General features: G+C 40.2%; 1 protein-coding gene across 2 annotated transcripts in view; it reads right to left on the reverse strand.

The window, feature by feature from the left end:
- LOC121438786 (WD repeat-containing protein 7) overlaps positions 1 to 17,949 on the reverse strand; it is a 280,932-nt gene that overhangs the window by 107,821 nt on the left and 155,162 nt on the right. For both annotated transcript variants that reach the window (XM_041639215.1, XM_041639214.1), the window contains one exon: positions 15,038 to 15,259. In XM_041639215.1, coding sequence (XP_041495149.1) covers positions 15,038 to 15,259 — 222 coding nt within the window. The remainder of the gene's footprint in view (positions 1 to 15,037; positions 15,260 to 17,949) is intronic.

Here is a 17,949-nt window from a genome sequence, read left to right on the forward strand (position 1 = left end):
CAACGTGATCATATTTGTAAAAAAGCTATTTCCTATCCTTATCTTACAAATATATCTAGAAACAATAACACCTAAAATTTTGAAAGAACTTTGTCTCAGGTTGTCTTTCAAAATGCTTTACATACGCTGGTTACTTCATCCTTGCAATAACTCTGAAAAATAGGTGTATTATATTTCCTAGTTAAGGAAACTAACCCAGAAATAACTTAAGGTCATGCAGCTACTAAGTGATTAGGAAAAGGTTCAAACCAAAGCAATTTAGTTTCAGAATGATTAATGTATAATAAAAATGGCTGAATTATCTAACTAATTAGCTCAAGTGGTAGTATAAGTGTCATTTATCCATCCTGATTAGTTTCCATTATCTCTTCTCTTTGAAAATCTAACAAAAACGTATAATCTTTAAATTAAGGTAATTTAATGATCAGAAGAAGTACCATAAAACACTCAATTTAAAATAACTATAAAAGATTCCATATTTTATTGAGTTTTTCTAATCTGGCTATATACCAAAATTATCTATGATGACTTTAAAACTAACACAGGCAGCCAGATGTGGGCTACTCTTCAATAATCCCCAAACTCAGAAGTTAACAGGATAGACTGTAAATATGAGACTAGCTTGGGAAACAGGATAAAAAACCTATATATTAAAAACACCCAGAAGAAAACAACACAGATACCCAAATCTCACTCTTCACTCTATGAGCAAGAGAAACTCCAGAAGGCCCCAAGAACTCCACTGTTAAAAGACCCTAGTTGTGACTTGAGCGCAGTGCCAGAGGGGAGAAGACCCATTGCTTACATTCAGACTAATGGCAATTAGAGCGACAACCAAAATTAGAGAAGGGAGGGAAGTGTTCAAAAGGTAAGGGATGAGAAGAGCTGGTAAGGGACATGGAATGCAGAGATACTGCATTAAGGAGGAAAAGAATGCACTGCAGCATGCATTAAAACCCAGAGTTAAGGCGGGGGCGGGGATAAATATGTGATCTCTATGGCCAGAACAGTAGCCCAATAACACAAGCTAATGATTGAATAGTGAGAATATCCATCTTATGCCACTGTCTATCTTTGGGGATACATCTGTGCCTTTTTGTGACTATTGCTAATCTTTTTGTAACTTGCAAGAATCACTATTGACTTTGGCCTACTCTTGCTGATACAGTATTTGAGATGGATGATTGCATGTGTAGCAGTGAGAGAATGCTTGTGCAGTCTCCAGCACCACAAATGTGTGTGCATATGCATGTGCACACATGCACGCACACACACACGCACACACACAAACACGAGTCAGAGATTTATTTGAGATTTGGCTTAGGATTCTTCTACTTTAAATATGTAATAACATTTAGGAAAGAGATTCATTATAAAATCAATCTTAATCCATATTAATACATTCATTTAATATACTCTTCAGGATTAGAAAGAACAGGGGGTATCTGTAGGATTATTTTCACAAAGGAGACTATAACAAAACAAATCAAGCATATGCAGCACCACGGCAATATAAAACTCTGGATACAGATTCACAAACTAAAACCATTCCTTTGCTAGCTAGCATCTAAGTTTTCACTTGGTAGTACTCTAGTTCATCAAGAGGGATGTAGTTCTATATGGTTTTTAAAAGTTATGGTAACTGAAAAACAATTATTTTAACCTCTCCACCCAGGTAGGTCCTGCATATCCTTCTCTAGGGCCTATCTAGGTGAGTATGCATGGCCCTCCCCTCTGGAAACCCCCCTAACTCAACAGATCTAGCTCATGGCCCACATCCAGTGCTGCAGCCTATTGCGCCCATCCCTGCCTGCTCCACATCCAATCTCGAGGCTTCCACCAAGACAACCCTGCCTGTCTACAACTATCCTCCTCCCCACCACATCCATCCTCTCTGCTCGGCCCGATCCACCCTAACACTCAAACTTAAATCAGGATGCACATTCTGCACACCAGCCCAAGCCTGTGTCCATCCAAATTCATAGTCATTTACACACTCCAGGCTCACCCTCCAGCAACCCTTTCTTCTGCCTCAACCTGCTTTGTGCATATTAGACACAGAATTAACAAAAAAGTACACATGTCAACTCTTATCACAAAAATACAAACCATATGAAATGTCAAAAGTGTCTTTCCCCCAAAAGTTACCAGTCATGTAGAAAAAAATGTTAGACAATGAAAATAACCTAGATAAACTCCAGGACATAGCATTTAAAAGAACATCATAAACTTAAAAGAATTCAGTATGTTTAAAGAAGGCACAAAGGTCCGGGCGGTAGTGGCGCACGCCTTTTATCCCAGCACTCAGGAGGCAGAGGCAGGCGGATCTCTGTGAGTTTGAGGCCAGCCTGGTCTACAAGAGCTAGTTCCAGGACAGGAACCAAAAGCTATGGAGAAACCCTATCTCAAAACCCCCCCCCCCCCAAAAAAAATCCAAAAAAAAAAAGAAGGCACAAAGGAACGATTCAGTAAAAAAGAAAGGAATTTAAGGAAAATAAATAAATGAGTGATGCCCAAGAAAACACAAACATGAGGTTGATGAAAATGGCAAACACAATCTAGAACTTAAAAACGAGATTCAATAAAGAGATACAAACATTAGAGAAGACTCAAGATGAAATGAAGATGGGATGAGAATTTCTATAACTCAACTAGAAAACTCAAAGAAAAGCCTTAGGAGTAGAAAGAACCAGACAGAAGACAGAATATCAGGTCTAGAAGATAAAGTATAGAACCTAGATAAAATAAGGAAAGAATATGAAAACAGGGAAAAAATAAAAGAAAGAAACATACCAAAAATGTAGGACATCATGAAAAGACAAAACCTTCAAATTGTAGGCATAGAAGAGGGAGAAGAATCCCAAGTTAATGGCATAGATCAGATCTTCAACAAAGTTATAAATAAAAGCTTCCACAACCCAAGGAAAGATGCACACACACACACACCTGAAAACATCAGACAAGCCTAGAAAAGAAAATCCTCAATTTTTAATTGTATCAGTTAAAACACCAAGTATGAACAGCAACAATAACCCCCAAACCATGTGCCACATATAAAAGGAACCCATCAGAATAACAGTTGACTTCTTAATTGAAACTCTGAAAGTCAAAGGATACTGGATCAACGTATTCAAACCCCAAAACACCATGATGCATGATGGCCAACCTAGACTAATAAACCCCATAAAACTATCTGCTATACGTGAAGGATATTTTAATTACTGTTCTATTACTGTGAAGAAATACCCATGACCAAAGCATCCTATGAACTAAAGCATTTAAATAGGGACTTGCTTACAACTTCGGAGGTTGAGTCCATTATTATCATGGTGGGGAGGATGGCAGCATGCAGCCAGCTGAGACCTATGTCCTGATCTTTGGCAGTGAGAAGGGGTTGGGGAGGGAGGACTTGGCCTGGGCTTGGCGTGGACTTCTGACACCTCAAAGCCCAACCCCAATGACACATTTCCTTCAACAAGGTCACACTTAATCCAATAAGGCCACACCTCCTAATCCTTCTAATCCCTTTGAACAGTTCTACTCCCTGATAACCAAGCATTCAAATATATGAGTCTATGGGAACCATTCTTATTTAAACTACCACAAAGGACAAAGAAAAACTTTCCATAATGATATAAAAAGCCTGAAAATCTTCTAGCCAACAAGCAAACCTAAAAAAAAAAATACAGGAAGCAATCCTTGGGCTGAAGATATGAATGGATATAAACAAGATATTCTAGAATAAAAGCAAAGCCATACCAATAGCTCTCTGATTGGATATAAGAACTGCTCAATATGAGGAAAATCATAGCAGGTACTAGAAAGCTAGTCAACTAACTGGGGCTAGTGAAGTCAGGGATTTTGGAAGAGAACACACAACTGTCACTATACTAAACAAGCACAATCCCTAACTACAGTCTAAATATTTGTCCTCATACACACATAAGCAGATAAGGGTAGTCCTTACCCTTCAAACAGTAACAAAAACCCTCTCTGCAATTGTCAGAGACAATTACAGAAAATCATAACCATCCAAAATGCAGAAATATAGAGTCCAGTACCAAAGGATATATCTACATTGGGGATTATTGTGGAAGAGGGGGCAGAAAGACTGTAAGAGCCAGAGGAACAGGGAGTTTGAAGTGAGATTGTGTCTCCTAGGAATGTTAGAAGCTACACCCATTAAGTCTCTCCCACATGACTACCTAAACACATACTGAACAAGGTCAAAAACAACAGGCATGCTAATGTGGACTGAAGAAAGCCCGGATGGACTCAACAAGACTCAAAGAACTATAGGCAACTAAGGAATGAAACTAAGGAATGCTGAGAGGAAGAGCCCACCAATTGATTATCTAAAACCAAAGGGTCAGCCCTGAAAACATGCATACAAATAACATTATATATATAGATTAAACAAATTATATTTAGGGATATATACTTGTGTGTATGTATATATGTATATATATATATATATGCATATAGCAACAATTAGTGACCAAACGTAGAGAAAAAAATGACTTTTCCTAATCTAACTTTTCAAAGCAAGGATAAAAGCCATTTTTAAGGTACATAGATGTGTGTAGGTTTTATATATTTCTGTATCCTATCAGTGCCAGCACCTCCCTAAGTGAGATTTAGGCAGCCTGGTATTCACTAAACGCCCTCAATTTTTGCACTAGCACATCTAAGTTTTGCTTATTTGTAACTGAGAAAAGCTGTGTGAAATGGAAAAAAGGCACCAAATTAGAACACAGGTGTTCTAGTCTAGTTTGACATTTTAGTGTTGAAAGATTAACCCCCTACGGGAGGGAGGAAGGAGTAATTCCTCTCTCAGATATTATACATTATCATACAAAAAGCCCAGTGCCAGGTATGAGTCCGTGGTATCCTATAGACCCCTCCCCCAAATAGGCTATTACTATTTTTCCTACATTATCTTCCATAATCTAATGGCAAGACTCTATAACTGACAACACAAACTCAAATCATAAAACAGAGAATCAAGTGGGCATTCCCCTGAAAACTCTATGCATGCTACTGGGAAGAAAAGAAGCCAAAAGCGTTATCCAGCAGAGAGCTCTGTGAGCTATAATAACAACTGGTCTGGCAAGATGTGCCTATTGGTGCAATTGTAGCACAGATGTTATGGGCGTAACTAGCTGCTTTCTGGTGAGAATTTAGTCCTACTCCACAAGACAGAATTCATACCTGGTACTATTAAATGGGCCAAGAAACAATGACTGGGTAGGTCATAAGCCCTAGGGAAGAACCTGTTCCTATATTTTTGTTGTTATTTAATAGACGTAATATTAAAATGTTCCATAAAAGCTTGTCTTATACCCATATATTAATGTGGAACTCAACATTCGTAAGAAAAGCTTTTTTCTACAGTAGATGATGGATACAGAGACACGCAATTGGTCAACATGCAGAGACTAAGAGACTGCAGTGCCCAGCATTACATGGGAGATCTACATGGCATCCCTCCTTGGAAGATTCAGGGTCCATAGGGGAAAAAGCATCAGAGAGATGATAAGTACGAGGGAGTAGAGGGATGCTGTGAACAGTGTTTACTAGACATGACAGGGCTGTTGCACAAATGAATTTAGGGACGCTTCACATACAAGACATATACAAAATCAAGCCAGTCTAACCTTAGCATGGATGGGGGAGGGGTTCCCAAAGCTCCACCACTCCTAGCTGAGCAGTTATTGGCAACTGATGGCTGTTGGGGAGGTGCCCTTGAGAGGCTGCCCGTGTTTCAGGAGATGGTCCTACATCTATGCACTTGAAAGGATAACAGATTAAAGCAGCACATGCGCGGTGTGGAGCGAGACGCCCGGCAAACAGGAAGCACTCAGAACCCATCAGTAGGTAATGTGTTTCATACCATGTCAGTTGAGAATGAAAAATGCCTACCTTAAAGTACACCAAGAAATATTTATAGTGTTGGAATTAAAAGGTTCATTGCTCTAATCATTGCTGTTATTATAAAAAGGGAAACTAGAGTACATGCAAGACCATAATATAACGCAGTAGAATCTGGGAAAGCCATCCACCCCTGCTTCCAGGACTGAGGACTCTCTCCTGCAAAGTGCTGAGGCTATTAGCAGTTCCCATGTCTTAGTCCCTCTGCAGGGTCTGCACCGAGGAGAGCAGCCTATGTCACATCCTCTTCTCAGAGCACCTATGGTTCGGTGACTGAGTGGCATAAGTTACTAAAGTTGAGTCCTGTGCCACAGTAGAAGGAAGTCTAAAGGGTCACCCAGTCCCAGGGTTCCCTAAGATCAGCAAAGGCTTTCTTTGCAACTGAAGCTCAGCTCAATGTCTCCCCTAGTCTATTCTCCTTCTTTCCCTCCCTTCAAGCTATTGATCTTGGGAATAGTCCTGGTCACAAATCAACTTCTGAGTCTGCCGCCTAGGGAAATGACTTATGACACCTGCCCAAAGTCAAGAATCCAATGAGAGACCAAAACGATTTACTACAAATGTGCCAGCATAATTCTACAATTACAAAATGAACAGAGGAGACCAAAAACAAATGGAGCAAAAACTCTACAAGGTAATACCATAAATAATATTCTAAAATAGTCTAAAGCCTCAGTTGTGAATGAGAGGAGGAGGAAGAAGAAGAAAGAGAATGAGGAGGAGGAGAAGATGGAGGAGAAGGAGGAAGAGGTTCTCCACTGAATTCATTTTATATAAAACAAGAGGGAATTCACCATCACAAGGAGAGGAGAGTAGGAGAAGATGGAGGTGAACTTTCAAGGATGCTTGATGCCTGGAAGCAGACTCATTGGGTCAAAGATGACATTAAAGTGAAACCAGGTCCCCTCACTTATTCTAAAGAGTATACTGCAACCAAGAAGGAACTAAATTGCTCAGGGGTATAAGGTAACAGTGTAACCCATGTAGGCCTCTTATTAATTCTAGAGTTGTTCCAGCTTTTTTCAATGTTATTTCAATAAATATATGAGGTATAAAGTCAAGATATGAGTTCTCATGCATACTGCTGTCACTGCCATTAAATACTCCAAATGTCTCAAAAACTAAGACAAAATAAAATGTTTCTTCTCTAAGTTGCATTGGCTATGGTGTTTTATTACAGCAAAAGAAAATAACTAATACAATTAGCAATTAAAGTTTACCAAACATTGCATCCTAATGGCTTTATCTTAAAATAACACTTATTACTCATTCAATAAGAGACCAAATAGAATAGATATTTAATGGTAGCAATGCATTCTAAATGCCAATATAACAAAAAAGCAACAGATAATAGGAAGATAGCATTAAGTAGATTAATATTATGCATGACTGATTGAAAGAAGCTAAACAAGATACAGGATATTTAGACATCTGTTTCCAAACAGCAGAACAAGACTTAAAATGACAAATTTAATCAAGATCTCCAATTTGAAAAATAAAGGTCTCAAAAATCATTTGTTATTGTAGGCTAGTCCATCCCCCAATGAACACAAGATCTTTGAACAAAATATAGGGTCATGCTGTAGAAGATAAAAGCAAGTCTATGATTATTTTTATAATATTACATATTTGGGTTGGGAGGATAGCTCAGTTTGTAAATTGCTTGCTTTGCAAGCCTGAGGACCTGTTAAGGCTCCAGAATATGAATTCAAAAGAGCCAGACATGGAGATATGTGCTTATAATCCCAATTCTGGGGAGGTACAGATGAACAGCTATCCGTGGCTAACTGGCACCAGCCCAGACTACCTGTTGAGTTCCAGGCCAGTGAAAGCCTTATCTCAAAAAAAAATTATTTAAATGTAGATATTCCCTGAGAAATGATACTCAACAATCTCTTCTAGATTTTATATGTATGCACAGACATATGTACATTGATCCACATACATGTACACCCACATGAAATGCAAGCACACACACAAATACTGCTAAGTTAAAATTATATAAGGTGAGTCTAATTTTAAAAAATTAGGAAAAGCATTTTAGAGTCAGTTCTAAGTTGCATGATTTAATCTGACATAGAGCTTCTTGCTAGAAAACTCTGAAAATCTACCATTTTCTGTTAATGCAATATTTATAATTACAAATGGCTAAAGAAAGAGAATCTTTGTCTCTTCTATTATCCAAAGTTGTCAGAGTAACCCTGGTCCTATAACACTTAGATTGTTAAAACATCTAGGTAACTTTTATTTGCCATCCCAGGGTCAGAGAAGGACGGACACTGCAAACGTCCATACAACAGCATATTCCAGTCCATGGCTTTCTTCAAGCTGGAAAGATACTTTGAGCCCCACATATACATGGGTCTAGAACCTCTGCTCTAGAGAACCCTGACTAACACAGATGGTAGTACTAGAGCAAACAGTAATATGAAGTTTTTTTTTTTTTGTATCTGGAACAAACTTTCTAATATGTTATCAGCTACAGTTACTAAAGCTCTTCTAGAAGCATGAAGAGCACTAAAACTTCATGGTGTGAACTGTTTAAAGAATTTATCAAGATAAATATATCTGCAGGTCGGTGGTGGCGCACACCTTTAATCCCAGCACTTGGGAGGCAGAGGCAGGCGGATCTCTGTGAGTTCGAGACCAGCCTGGTCTACAAGAGCTAGTTCCAGGACAGGCTCCAAAACCACAGAGAAACCCTGTCTCGAAAAACAAAAACAAAAAAACCAAAGATAAATATATCTGATTATCCTGATTTACCTATTGTGAAGAGCAAGGAATTTAGTGACTTTATACATAACACTTTTTGACAATTTGTGGGAAAATAATGATGCCAACTGGTTGCTTCTAGCATCTCTCAAAAGAATGAGTTCAGCAAGTAAGGGGGACTCGTCCACTTCTAGTAGGAGTGCAAACTTGTACAGTCACTTTGGAAATCAGTATGGTGGTGTCTCAGAAAACTGGAAATCAATTTACCTCAGTACCCAGCATTACCACTTTTGGCCATATATCCAAAGGATGCTCAATCATACCACAAGGACACTTGCTCAAATATTTTCATAGCAGCAAATATTCATAATAGCCAGAACCTGGAAACAACCTAGATGCACCTCAACTGAAGACTAGATAGAGAAAATATGAGATATATTCATAATAAGTATTACTCCACTGTAAAAAACAATGACATCATGAAATTTGCAGGCAAATGGATGAACTAGGAAAAAACATCCTGAGTGAGGTAACCCAGACCCAGACAGAGAAACGCACTCTGTACTCTGAGTGGAGACTAGATGTAAAGTGCAGGATAACCATGAGACAATCCACAGCCCCAGAGAAGCCAGGTACGAAGGAGGACCCTAAGAGAGATGCAAAGCTCACCCTGGGAAGGAAAAATAGATGAGACCTCCTGGGTAAATTAGGGGCGCTAGAGGGGAGGGGATGGGAGATGAAAACATGAGGAAACTGGATGGTCCAGTTGGGGAAAGGAAGGAGTAGGAGAGAAATGAAAGAGATATATTGATTGAGGGAGCCATTGTGGGGTTAAGAAGAAACCTGGCAATTTTGTCTACTTCCCTTAGCCAAGAGGATAACTATATGTTTTTCCTTGGGTTCCCCTTCTTACTTAGCTTCTTTAGATTCACCTATTGTAGACTCCGTGACCCTTATTTATGGCTAGAAACCAATTATGAGTGAGTACATCCCATGTTCATCTTTTTGGGTCTGGGATACCTCACTCAGGATAGTGTTTTCTATTTCCATCCATTTGGATGCAAAATTCGAGCAAAGAAGTCGGAACCACGAGGGATGCACCCACCCACTGAGACAGTGGAGCTGATCTATTGAGAGCTCACCAAGACCAGCTGGACTGTGACTGAAAAAGCATGGGATAAAACTGGACTCTCTGAACATGGCGAACAATGAGGGCTGATGAGACGCAAAGGACAATGGCACGGGGGTTTGATCCTACTTCATGTTCTGGCTTTGTGGGAGCCTAGCCAGTTTGGATGTTCACCTTCCTAGATATGGACGGAGGTGGGAGGTCCTAGGTCTTACCACAGGGCAGAAAACCCTGACTGCTCTTTGGACTGGAGAGGGAGGGGAAAAGGAGTGGGGGGAGGGGGAGAAGGGTGGGAGGAGGGGGTGTAGGGTGGGAGGAGGGGGAGGGAAATGGGAGGCTGGGAGGAGGTGGAAACTTGTTTTTTTTTCTCCTTTTCTCAATAAAAAAAAAAAAAAAAAGAAGAAGAAGAAACCTGGCATTAGGGAAATTCCCCAGGAATCCACATGGATGACCCCAGCTAAGACTCCTAGCAATAGTGGAGAGGGTGTCTGAACTGGCCTTCTCCTGTACTGAGATTGGTGGCTACTCTAATTGTCACAATAGAACCTTCATCCAGTAATTGATGGAAGCAGATGCAGAGGTTCACAGCTAAGCAGTGGGCCAAGCTCCTAGAGTCCAGTCAAAGAGAGGGAGGAGGGATTATATGAGCAAGGGGGGGTCAAGACCATGATGGGGAAACCCACAGAAACAGTTGTGGCCCATGTGAGAGCTAATGGATTCTAGACTGACAGCTGGGGAGCCTGAATAGGACTCAACTAGGCAACTAGGCCTTCTACATGTGAGTTACAGTTACGTGGCTTGGCCTGTTTCTGGGGCACCCGGTAGTGGTATGAGGACCTATTTCTGGTGCATGAGCTGGCTTTTCGGAGACCAGTCCCTATGGTGGGATGGCTTGATCAGCCTTGATGCAGGGAGGTGAAGGAAAGGAGCTTGGTCCTACCAGAACTTGATGTGCCAGGTTTCATTAACTCCCCATGGGAGGGCTTGCTCTTTCTGAGGGGTGGCTGGAGGATAGGGGGAGAAAGTTAAGGGAAGCTGGAAGAGGGGAGGAAACTATGGCTAGTATGTAAAATGAAAAAAAAAATGAGCTCCACAATAAAATCAAGCACGGCTATACCACAGGATATATTGACAAAGGAAAAGAATGAACTCGGTGACACAAATGACAGGCTCCAGACATGCAGTCTAAAGGTTTCTAAGAATCTTGAGAGTCACAGAGCTCAGTTGACTAGGAGAAGACTAGGGGCCGGGTTACTGGTGATTCTGCCTACTGTGCAGGCAATACTCAGAGTAGAGAACTGCAGAAGTACAACTCCATTCTGGAAAAGCTACATTAAAGGCAGAAGTGAAAGGCCATTGTTGGAATAGCCAGTTCACAGCATGCAAGCCATTCTAATAAATTTCTTTTTAATATACATTTTAACATATATTATATTAATTAGTCAATTCTTTCCTTCTTTCAGTTCTGTTCCTCTAAAGAACTCTGCCTAATAGAAACATCTTTTAAAATTCCTTCTTAAATCATCAAAGCTTCTTTGGGAAAAAAATGTCCATTTCTATTCCTCCACAACTTTTTAAGACCTCCCTTTCTCCATACTGTTCCTCTTTCCTAGTTAGAGTCCTATAGGTCACAACTGGTTTATTACATTTAAAGTAAGATGTGTGGAAGCAGACGCATGAATCCAAGAATTGTGTACTAACAAATCACAGGTGGAAAAGCAACATTGCATAGCAGTAGAAATCTTGAAATTCTGAATAATGAGCTATAAATTAATCCATGGAGCAACTAACCAACGGTTTAGATGAAATCAATCGGCAATCCACTAGTTCATGATGTGTCTGCACTGAGGTAGACATTCAGGCTGTGGGAAATGGTCAATACAAAGGGTTAGGAATGAGGAATTACAAAGCATGTTGGACATAATTAGTCTCTTCTAAGCATGTAACCATGACAGCATGCTAAGAAATCCTAAGGGAGGTTTAAAAGATGAATATCTTGTTCTGGTTTGGTGTTTTGAGATAGGTTTTCTGTACAGAGACCAGGCTGTGTACAGAATGATTCCATAGTACAGTCAAGCCTCCAACTCAAGAACCTATTGCCTCAGCCAGTCCAGAGCAAATACTTTTAAGACATAAACAGTTAAAAATAATCGTAATCATTTATAAACACTAAATTTACCAATGATCTCCTATTCAAAAGCTGGGAGGCCCCAACAGGAGAAAACAGGTCTGCGTAAGGGTTTATGAATGGAAAGCAGGGCCCTCTAAGAACAATGCACTCAATACAGAATGAAAGCCAAGCAGGCTAGAACCGAGGGTGGAAGTATGCCATGCTTTGCAGAGAGGTAATGCAGTAGATCCAGGTGGAAAATAGAAAAGGCACGAGGTTCCAGATTACAAGAAGCTTGATTTCAGGTTTACTTCTCACTACTTTCTGGCTGAGCCACCATGAAGAAGTCTTAATTCTATTTAGAAGATCAAAGGAGGGTCGTAGGAAAAAAGAAACTTTTCTTTTTCTTAAGTGATACGACTATTACACGGTGCACGCTCATCATACAGCCCTCTTCTTCTGGGACCACATGATGGCCAAAGCATGCGCTCCAGAAACAATGAGCAATGCTGAAATAAGAAATACTATTTGCTGAAGCTAACAAAGCCTGCCTGCATGTCCCTACCTTTGAGAAATGGAGGAGACAGAGGTGTCGAGTCACAGGATGAATTATGAGGACTAAGTTTATGAATATAAAAAAAACTTAAAAAGTACCAATGAGTTGCTTTATTGGCGATGGTATGGTTTCTCTCTAATCTCAGTGTCAATAGGAGTCGAGAAGTTATCAGCAGTCAGTATCTGTTTGTTGAATTAGAAATCTTGAAGAAAGGTGTAGAGTTGCACCTAAGTCTATAGACCAGGTTCCCAATGACAGCAATGGATGTGGCATTTCAGTGGTACAACAAAAGTAGGAAGCAAAGTTCCAGTGAAGCTCTCCACTGTGGTGATTATCAAAGTACCATCTATCTTTTTCCTCTGCATAAAGGTCAAACTCCCATAGTGTTTAATCTTGTGGAGGTTGGGGAGATGGCTCAGTGGTTAAGAGCACTGCTATTCTACCAGAGGAACTGAGTTTGGTTCCCAGCATCCACATCCAGGCCTCACAACTGCTCCAGGGGACCCAATACCCTTTCTTGCTTCAACGGGAACTTCTCACTCACATATATATACATACACGGTCAAATACACATATATACATGAATTAAAAATAAATGAACAGGCTGGAGAGATGGCTCAGTGATTAAGAGTGTTTGCTGCTCCATCAGAGAAACTGAGTTTGGTTCCCAGCACCCAGACCAGGTAGTTCCCCCACCACCTCTAATTCCAGCTCCAGGAGTATCTGATGCCTCTTGCCTCCACAGGCACTGCCACCCCACACATACAGGTGCACATGCCTTACCTGTCACACAAACACGTATTTAAAAGTAACTGACGTTTAAAAATAAGTCTTTTAAAAGAAGAACATATAATATGATCAGTAGGATTATATGTTTGCCTTAATTTAGAAGGGGTTGATGACAAACTCTTTAGCCCCAGCAGATCTTTATAAGTTCCAGGCTAGCCAGGGTTACATAGTAAGACCTTATTTTAATAAATACAATAAATAAAAAGACGTCCCAACTCATTAAAACTGCTTTTTTGACAAGGTAAGAATATTCCGGTCTTATCTGAAGGACTTCCAACATCAAATACCAAAGTACAAAACACCTTAGATCAGTCCTTGTTGCCCCAGCACTCAGAGGTGGAGGCAGCTGTGCAATGCAAGACCCATGAGAGCTAACTCCAATACTGACATAGTTTTAAACTGTTGCTGGATTTTTTTTTTTTAATTACAGAGGTCATTCATGTTTTTTTTCCATTCTGTATTCTACCCTATCTCCAACTTTTCAATCCTATCCTACGCCAGTGCCATTGTTTTTCAGAAATTATTGAGACTAGCTTTTGTGAACCAGGAAGCTTGGTAACAGCTGTGTCTGAGAACACTGATCTACTGCCTAGAAGTGCATTGGCATCTAGAGGCTAGGATGGTGAAGTCTTATTTTGAGCTAGCTTCAGCTCCCTAAATAGCCATTCCTAGCCCACCTCGATGTCAGACCAAACACACTGTGACTAAGGAAGGTTCTCAACCTTCCTAACGTTGTGATCCTATAATACAGTTCTTCAAGTTGCAGTGACCCCAAACCACAAAATTATTTCTGTGGCTATTTCTTAACTGTATTTTTGTTGCTGCTGTTACCGTTAAATATTTTTGGTGGAAGAGGTTTTGCCAGAGGGACTCCATCCACATGTTAAGAACCACTGAACTAAGAGATTAAAAACCTTGTGGAGTCTATTAACTGACCAGATCACTAGCTTCCATCAACCCCGAGCTAAGGTTTCATCAGACAGCCTCTGAGGACTGTACAATTTAACTGCTGATTTTGCCAACAATTGCCTCAACTTAGTACTTTTTTCATTCTGTTACTGAAAAACTTCATGAAACCACTTCCGTAGAAGAACATGGAACCTGTGGTAACCTAGCTCCGTGTTCTCTAGGCCATGATCACTCAAATCTGGCTACAGAAAAACTACTCCCTTTGAGTGGGTGCTGTAGTATATGCGTGTGCATGTGTGTGTATGTGTATGCACGGGTGTGGGCATGTGTGTGCATGTGTGTGTATGTGTGTGCACAAGTGTGGGCATGTGTGTGCATGTGTGTGCACGAGTGTGGGCATGTGTATGTATGTGTGTGCACGAGTGTGGGCATGTGTGTGTGTGTGTGCACGAGTGTGGGCATGTGTATGTATGTGTGTGCACGAGTGTGGGCATGTGTGTGTGTGTGTGTGCACGAGTGTGGGCATGTGTGTGTATGTGCACGAGTGTGAGCATGTGTGTGTGTGTGTGCACGAGTGTGGGCATGTGTGTGTGTGTGCACGAGTGTGAGCATGTGTGCTTGCTCACATTTTCATAAACTTTGGAGAAGACTCTTGATCAAAACTTCAAGAACACAAATCTCCTGTTCTCTTAGAGAAGCACTGACAACATGAAGTTTTAACTTTATACTCAAATCAGGAAGTGATAACTGGAGAGCAATGGACCCAGAGGGGTGGCGTCTCCTCTCTTCACTTAGTGTTACAGATTAGCTGAAAATGCAAGACACATTCAATATTCTGACGTTCTGTGGGCAAAGAGTCTTACAAATCAAGGTGATTGGCATCAGAAATCTGAAAACTCACAAGTATGTCTGGCCAGTGAGTAGTTGGAGCCCCCGCTAGTCAAACCAAACCCTTCAGGAATCTGACTGGAACTCCGAGGTCTGGTCAGCAATTTCGGTGGCTCAATTTCAGCTCCGAACTCTGCTCCGATCACTCCCAGGAGGACGATAGCAGTGGCCTGCTTCCTTCTTTCTTCGTAAGATGTGGAAATTTTTTTCATTTGTGGGACACTTGATAAGCAACCTGAAAACCAAAATATAGGAATGCAAGTTAAAAGAAATTGAAACAAAAAGTATGTGTGGTCAGAAGAACATTCAAGATTATACACTTCAAAAAGAATAGTTATTTTCAGAAAATGGCACTGGGGCACAAGGTGGGGCAATAAAAAATATGTCACCAAACCAAGAGATGGAAACACTTTGCTAATAGCCCTAACTCTTTAGAGGTTAATTCCTTAAAATATACCCAGACATTTTTTGTTATTTCCCCTTTTCCTACACTGTGTTCATTTCAGATCATATATAGGCTGTTTTTATCGTGAGCCTCTCCCAGTGTTAGAAAATGACTTTGTAACTTCTAAGTCCATGAAAAAAAAATCACATCTTTCTTTCTTTATCTCCTATAAAAACTGCAGTCTTGGATGTTTAAAAATATTTAATACTAAGAAACATTTTCCGAACTATACTATTACATACATTTCCCCACTTCACGGCAATTTTCTGTTTTTAAAGACAGAAGGAATATTTATTAGAAATACTAACAGGTCCTAAAGCAGAAGAAAGAATGTATAAGCTTCACAGAACTCTTAAAGGAAGAAACATAACTAGTCACTTCGTCTGTGTTTGAAAGGGCCATCATTCTAGACGTCATATTTAACAGTGTGATAACCTAGATCTCGGTGCATTCAATGAAAAATCACCCTTATTTACATACTTAGGGGACATGAGGAGTAAGGGCACATAAGACTGCATCTAGAATCCTCTTCTGTAGTACTGGATGCTTTACTCTTTACACGGTGGTCTGGCAGAGGAAACAACCTGCTCCCCTCCCCCACGCTCAGCAGGAGCATGCTCCACAACAATAGTTCAAAGGAAAGCTCTATTCCGCAGTTGCACTGATTGTTCTGTCAGCTGACCTCTGCAGAAGGGAATTGCTAACTGCTGCCTTGCTCCTTAGCTGACAAATGAATGATCGCAGCTCCATCTATTTTCACTATGGCTGCCTCTAGCCCAGGTGCTCAGACAGAGAGCCCGGTGTGACATCTTAGATCAAGATGAATTGGCACAAACTCCTGATCCAAGATTGTTTTATACCATTTAATTTAGTTTCTTCCCCTGCTTGGATGAGCACAGCTCTGGTTATGGATTTCTATTCTAATGTACTGAAGCAGGCCCTGAAAGAAGCCGATGAAGCAGCTGCTAGCGCAAGGGACTGCAGGGATACTGATCAATAGGCAAGGCATTGACCCCAGCCGCTCAGCCTCGGCAGCGCCAGGCTGGAGGGGGAGGGGCACAGCAGTACACATGGTCAGCTTCCAGGAGGAAATTAAACAAGGGGCACTCAGAGAGTTCCACTCTCACCCTGGCCCCCACCTTTACTATGTTCCTTCTGTTTAATTGCCTCAATCTTGTCTTAACTCCCACCCCTAGGGAAGGAATTAAGATTTTACACTACTTCAATTTGGTACTTTCTATCAGTCACTTATGCATTTTATCCCTTAAGTAATAGTAAGTATTGTAACAGGTGCCCTCTGCTAAGTGGCCAAAATACAAAATTTTAATTACATCACTTGGTGTAATTTGAGTTTGGCATGTACCTGGGCTCATAGTAACATTGTCACACTACGGTGCTGAAATTTGATTATGATAAGCACCCAGATGTAAAAAGATAGATCTTTGTAAACAAGGAAATAAAAAAAGAAGAGACAGGAACTGATGAGTGATGGCAGAAGGTACCAGATGCATCCCTGGGACTGCACTAAAAATAACAGCACGCCCTCATTTCGTTCCTCAGATTTGGAAACGTCTTTCCTTTATTGGCCTGACCTGGATTTTCTGGTAAAAAGAAATAATGTGCTAATTAGCTGCAATACTGCCCTATAAGTAAAACTGTCAATCAATATGGAGATTTGAAGATATAAAAATAATTCTCTAAAAGTAAGTCTTCCTACAGTTTCATGAAAATCCAGTATTTTTTTTCCCCCACAGAGACATGGCTCCATTTAATCATGCTAACGGGTGACATAGAGATCCATTTTCTTGACAGGACGGTTGATCACCCTATCACAGTAAGAAAATTAATACCTTCAACTAGCTTGTACAGAAAATAGAAGGAACTGAATGGTGAGGGACATAAATGTCTTATATTGAAGTTGCGAACAGAAAGCACATTCTGCGTGAACATGATGTTTCCTTAGGATTGGGTTACTCTGAACACAACATGAGGTTTTGATTTTATTAAAACAACCATTTAATTCATAGGGTTTCTGAAAGTACATAATTGTCTTTAGACTTAGCATAATTGAGTTCAGATTTACAGGAAGAGGAATAAACACTTTGCTTACAGCTTAACTAGAGCACAGGTAAAATATTTGAGAAGTTTAAGCTATTAAAAGGGCTGTGAGATATTGATTACTTCATTTAAAAAGCAGTCAGAGAGTGCAACTGAGAGGTCAAGATAAATTTAACAATTTGAAGCACTTTACTAAATAACTCTAAAGATCATGTTAATTGGCTTTGTGCAGTTCTCGGGTAAAATTAATTTTATCCTAGCTTACAATAAAAGGATTAAAAGACATATTAAGTTCTTCAGCTTTAACTGGAATAGGAATCAATGGATTTGAATTAAAGCTAAAGGCGGTTTTATGAGAGATGGACTACCAGCAGATACTTTATATCTGCAATTAGCCATATATTGATAGAAGGTTGTTATTG

Source organism: Microtus oregoni, unplaced genomic scaffold (genome assembly GCF_018167655.1).
Source record: "Microtus oregoni isolate MIOR12 unplaced genomic scaffold, Mior012 000057F_ref0000458, whole genome shotgun sequence".
NCBI lineage: Eukaryota > Metazoa > Chordata > Mammalia > Rodentia > Cricetidae > Microtus > Microtus oregoni.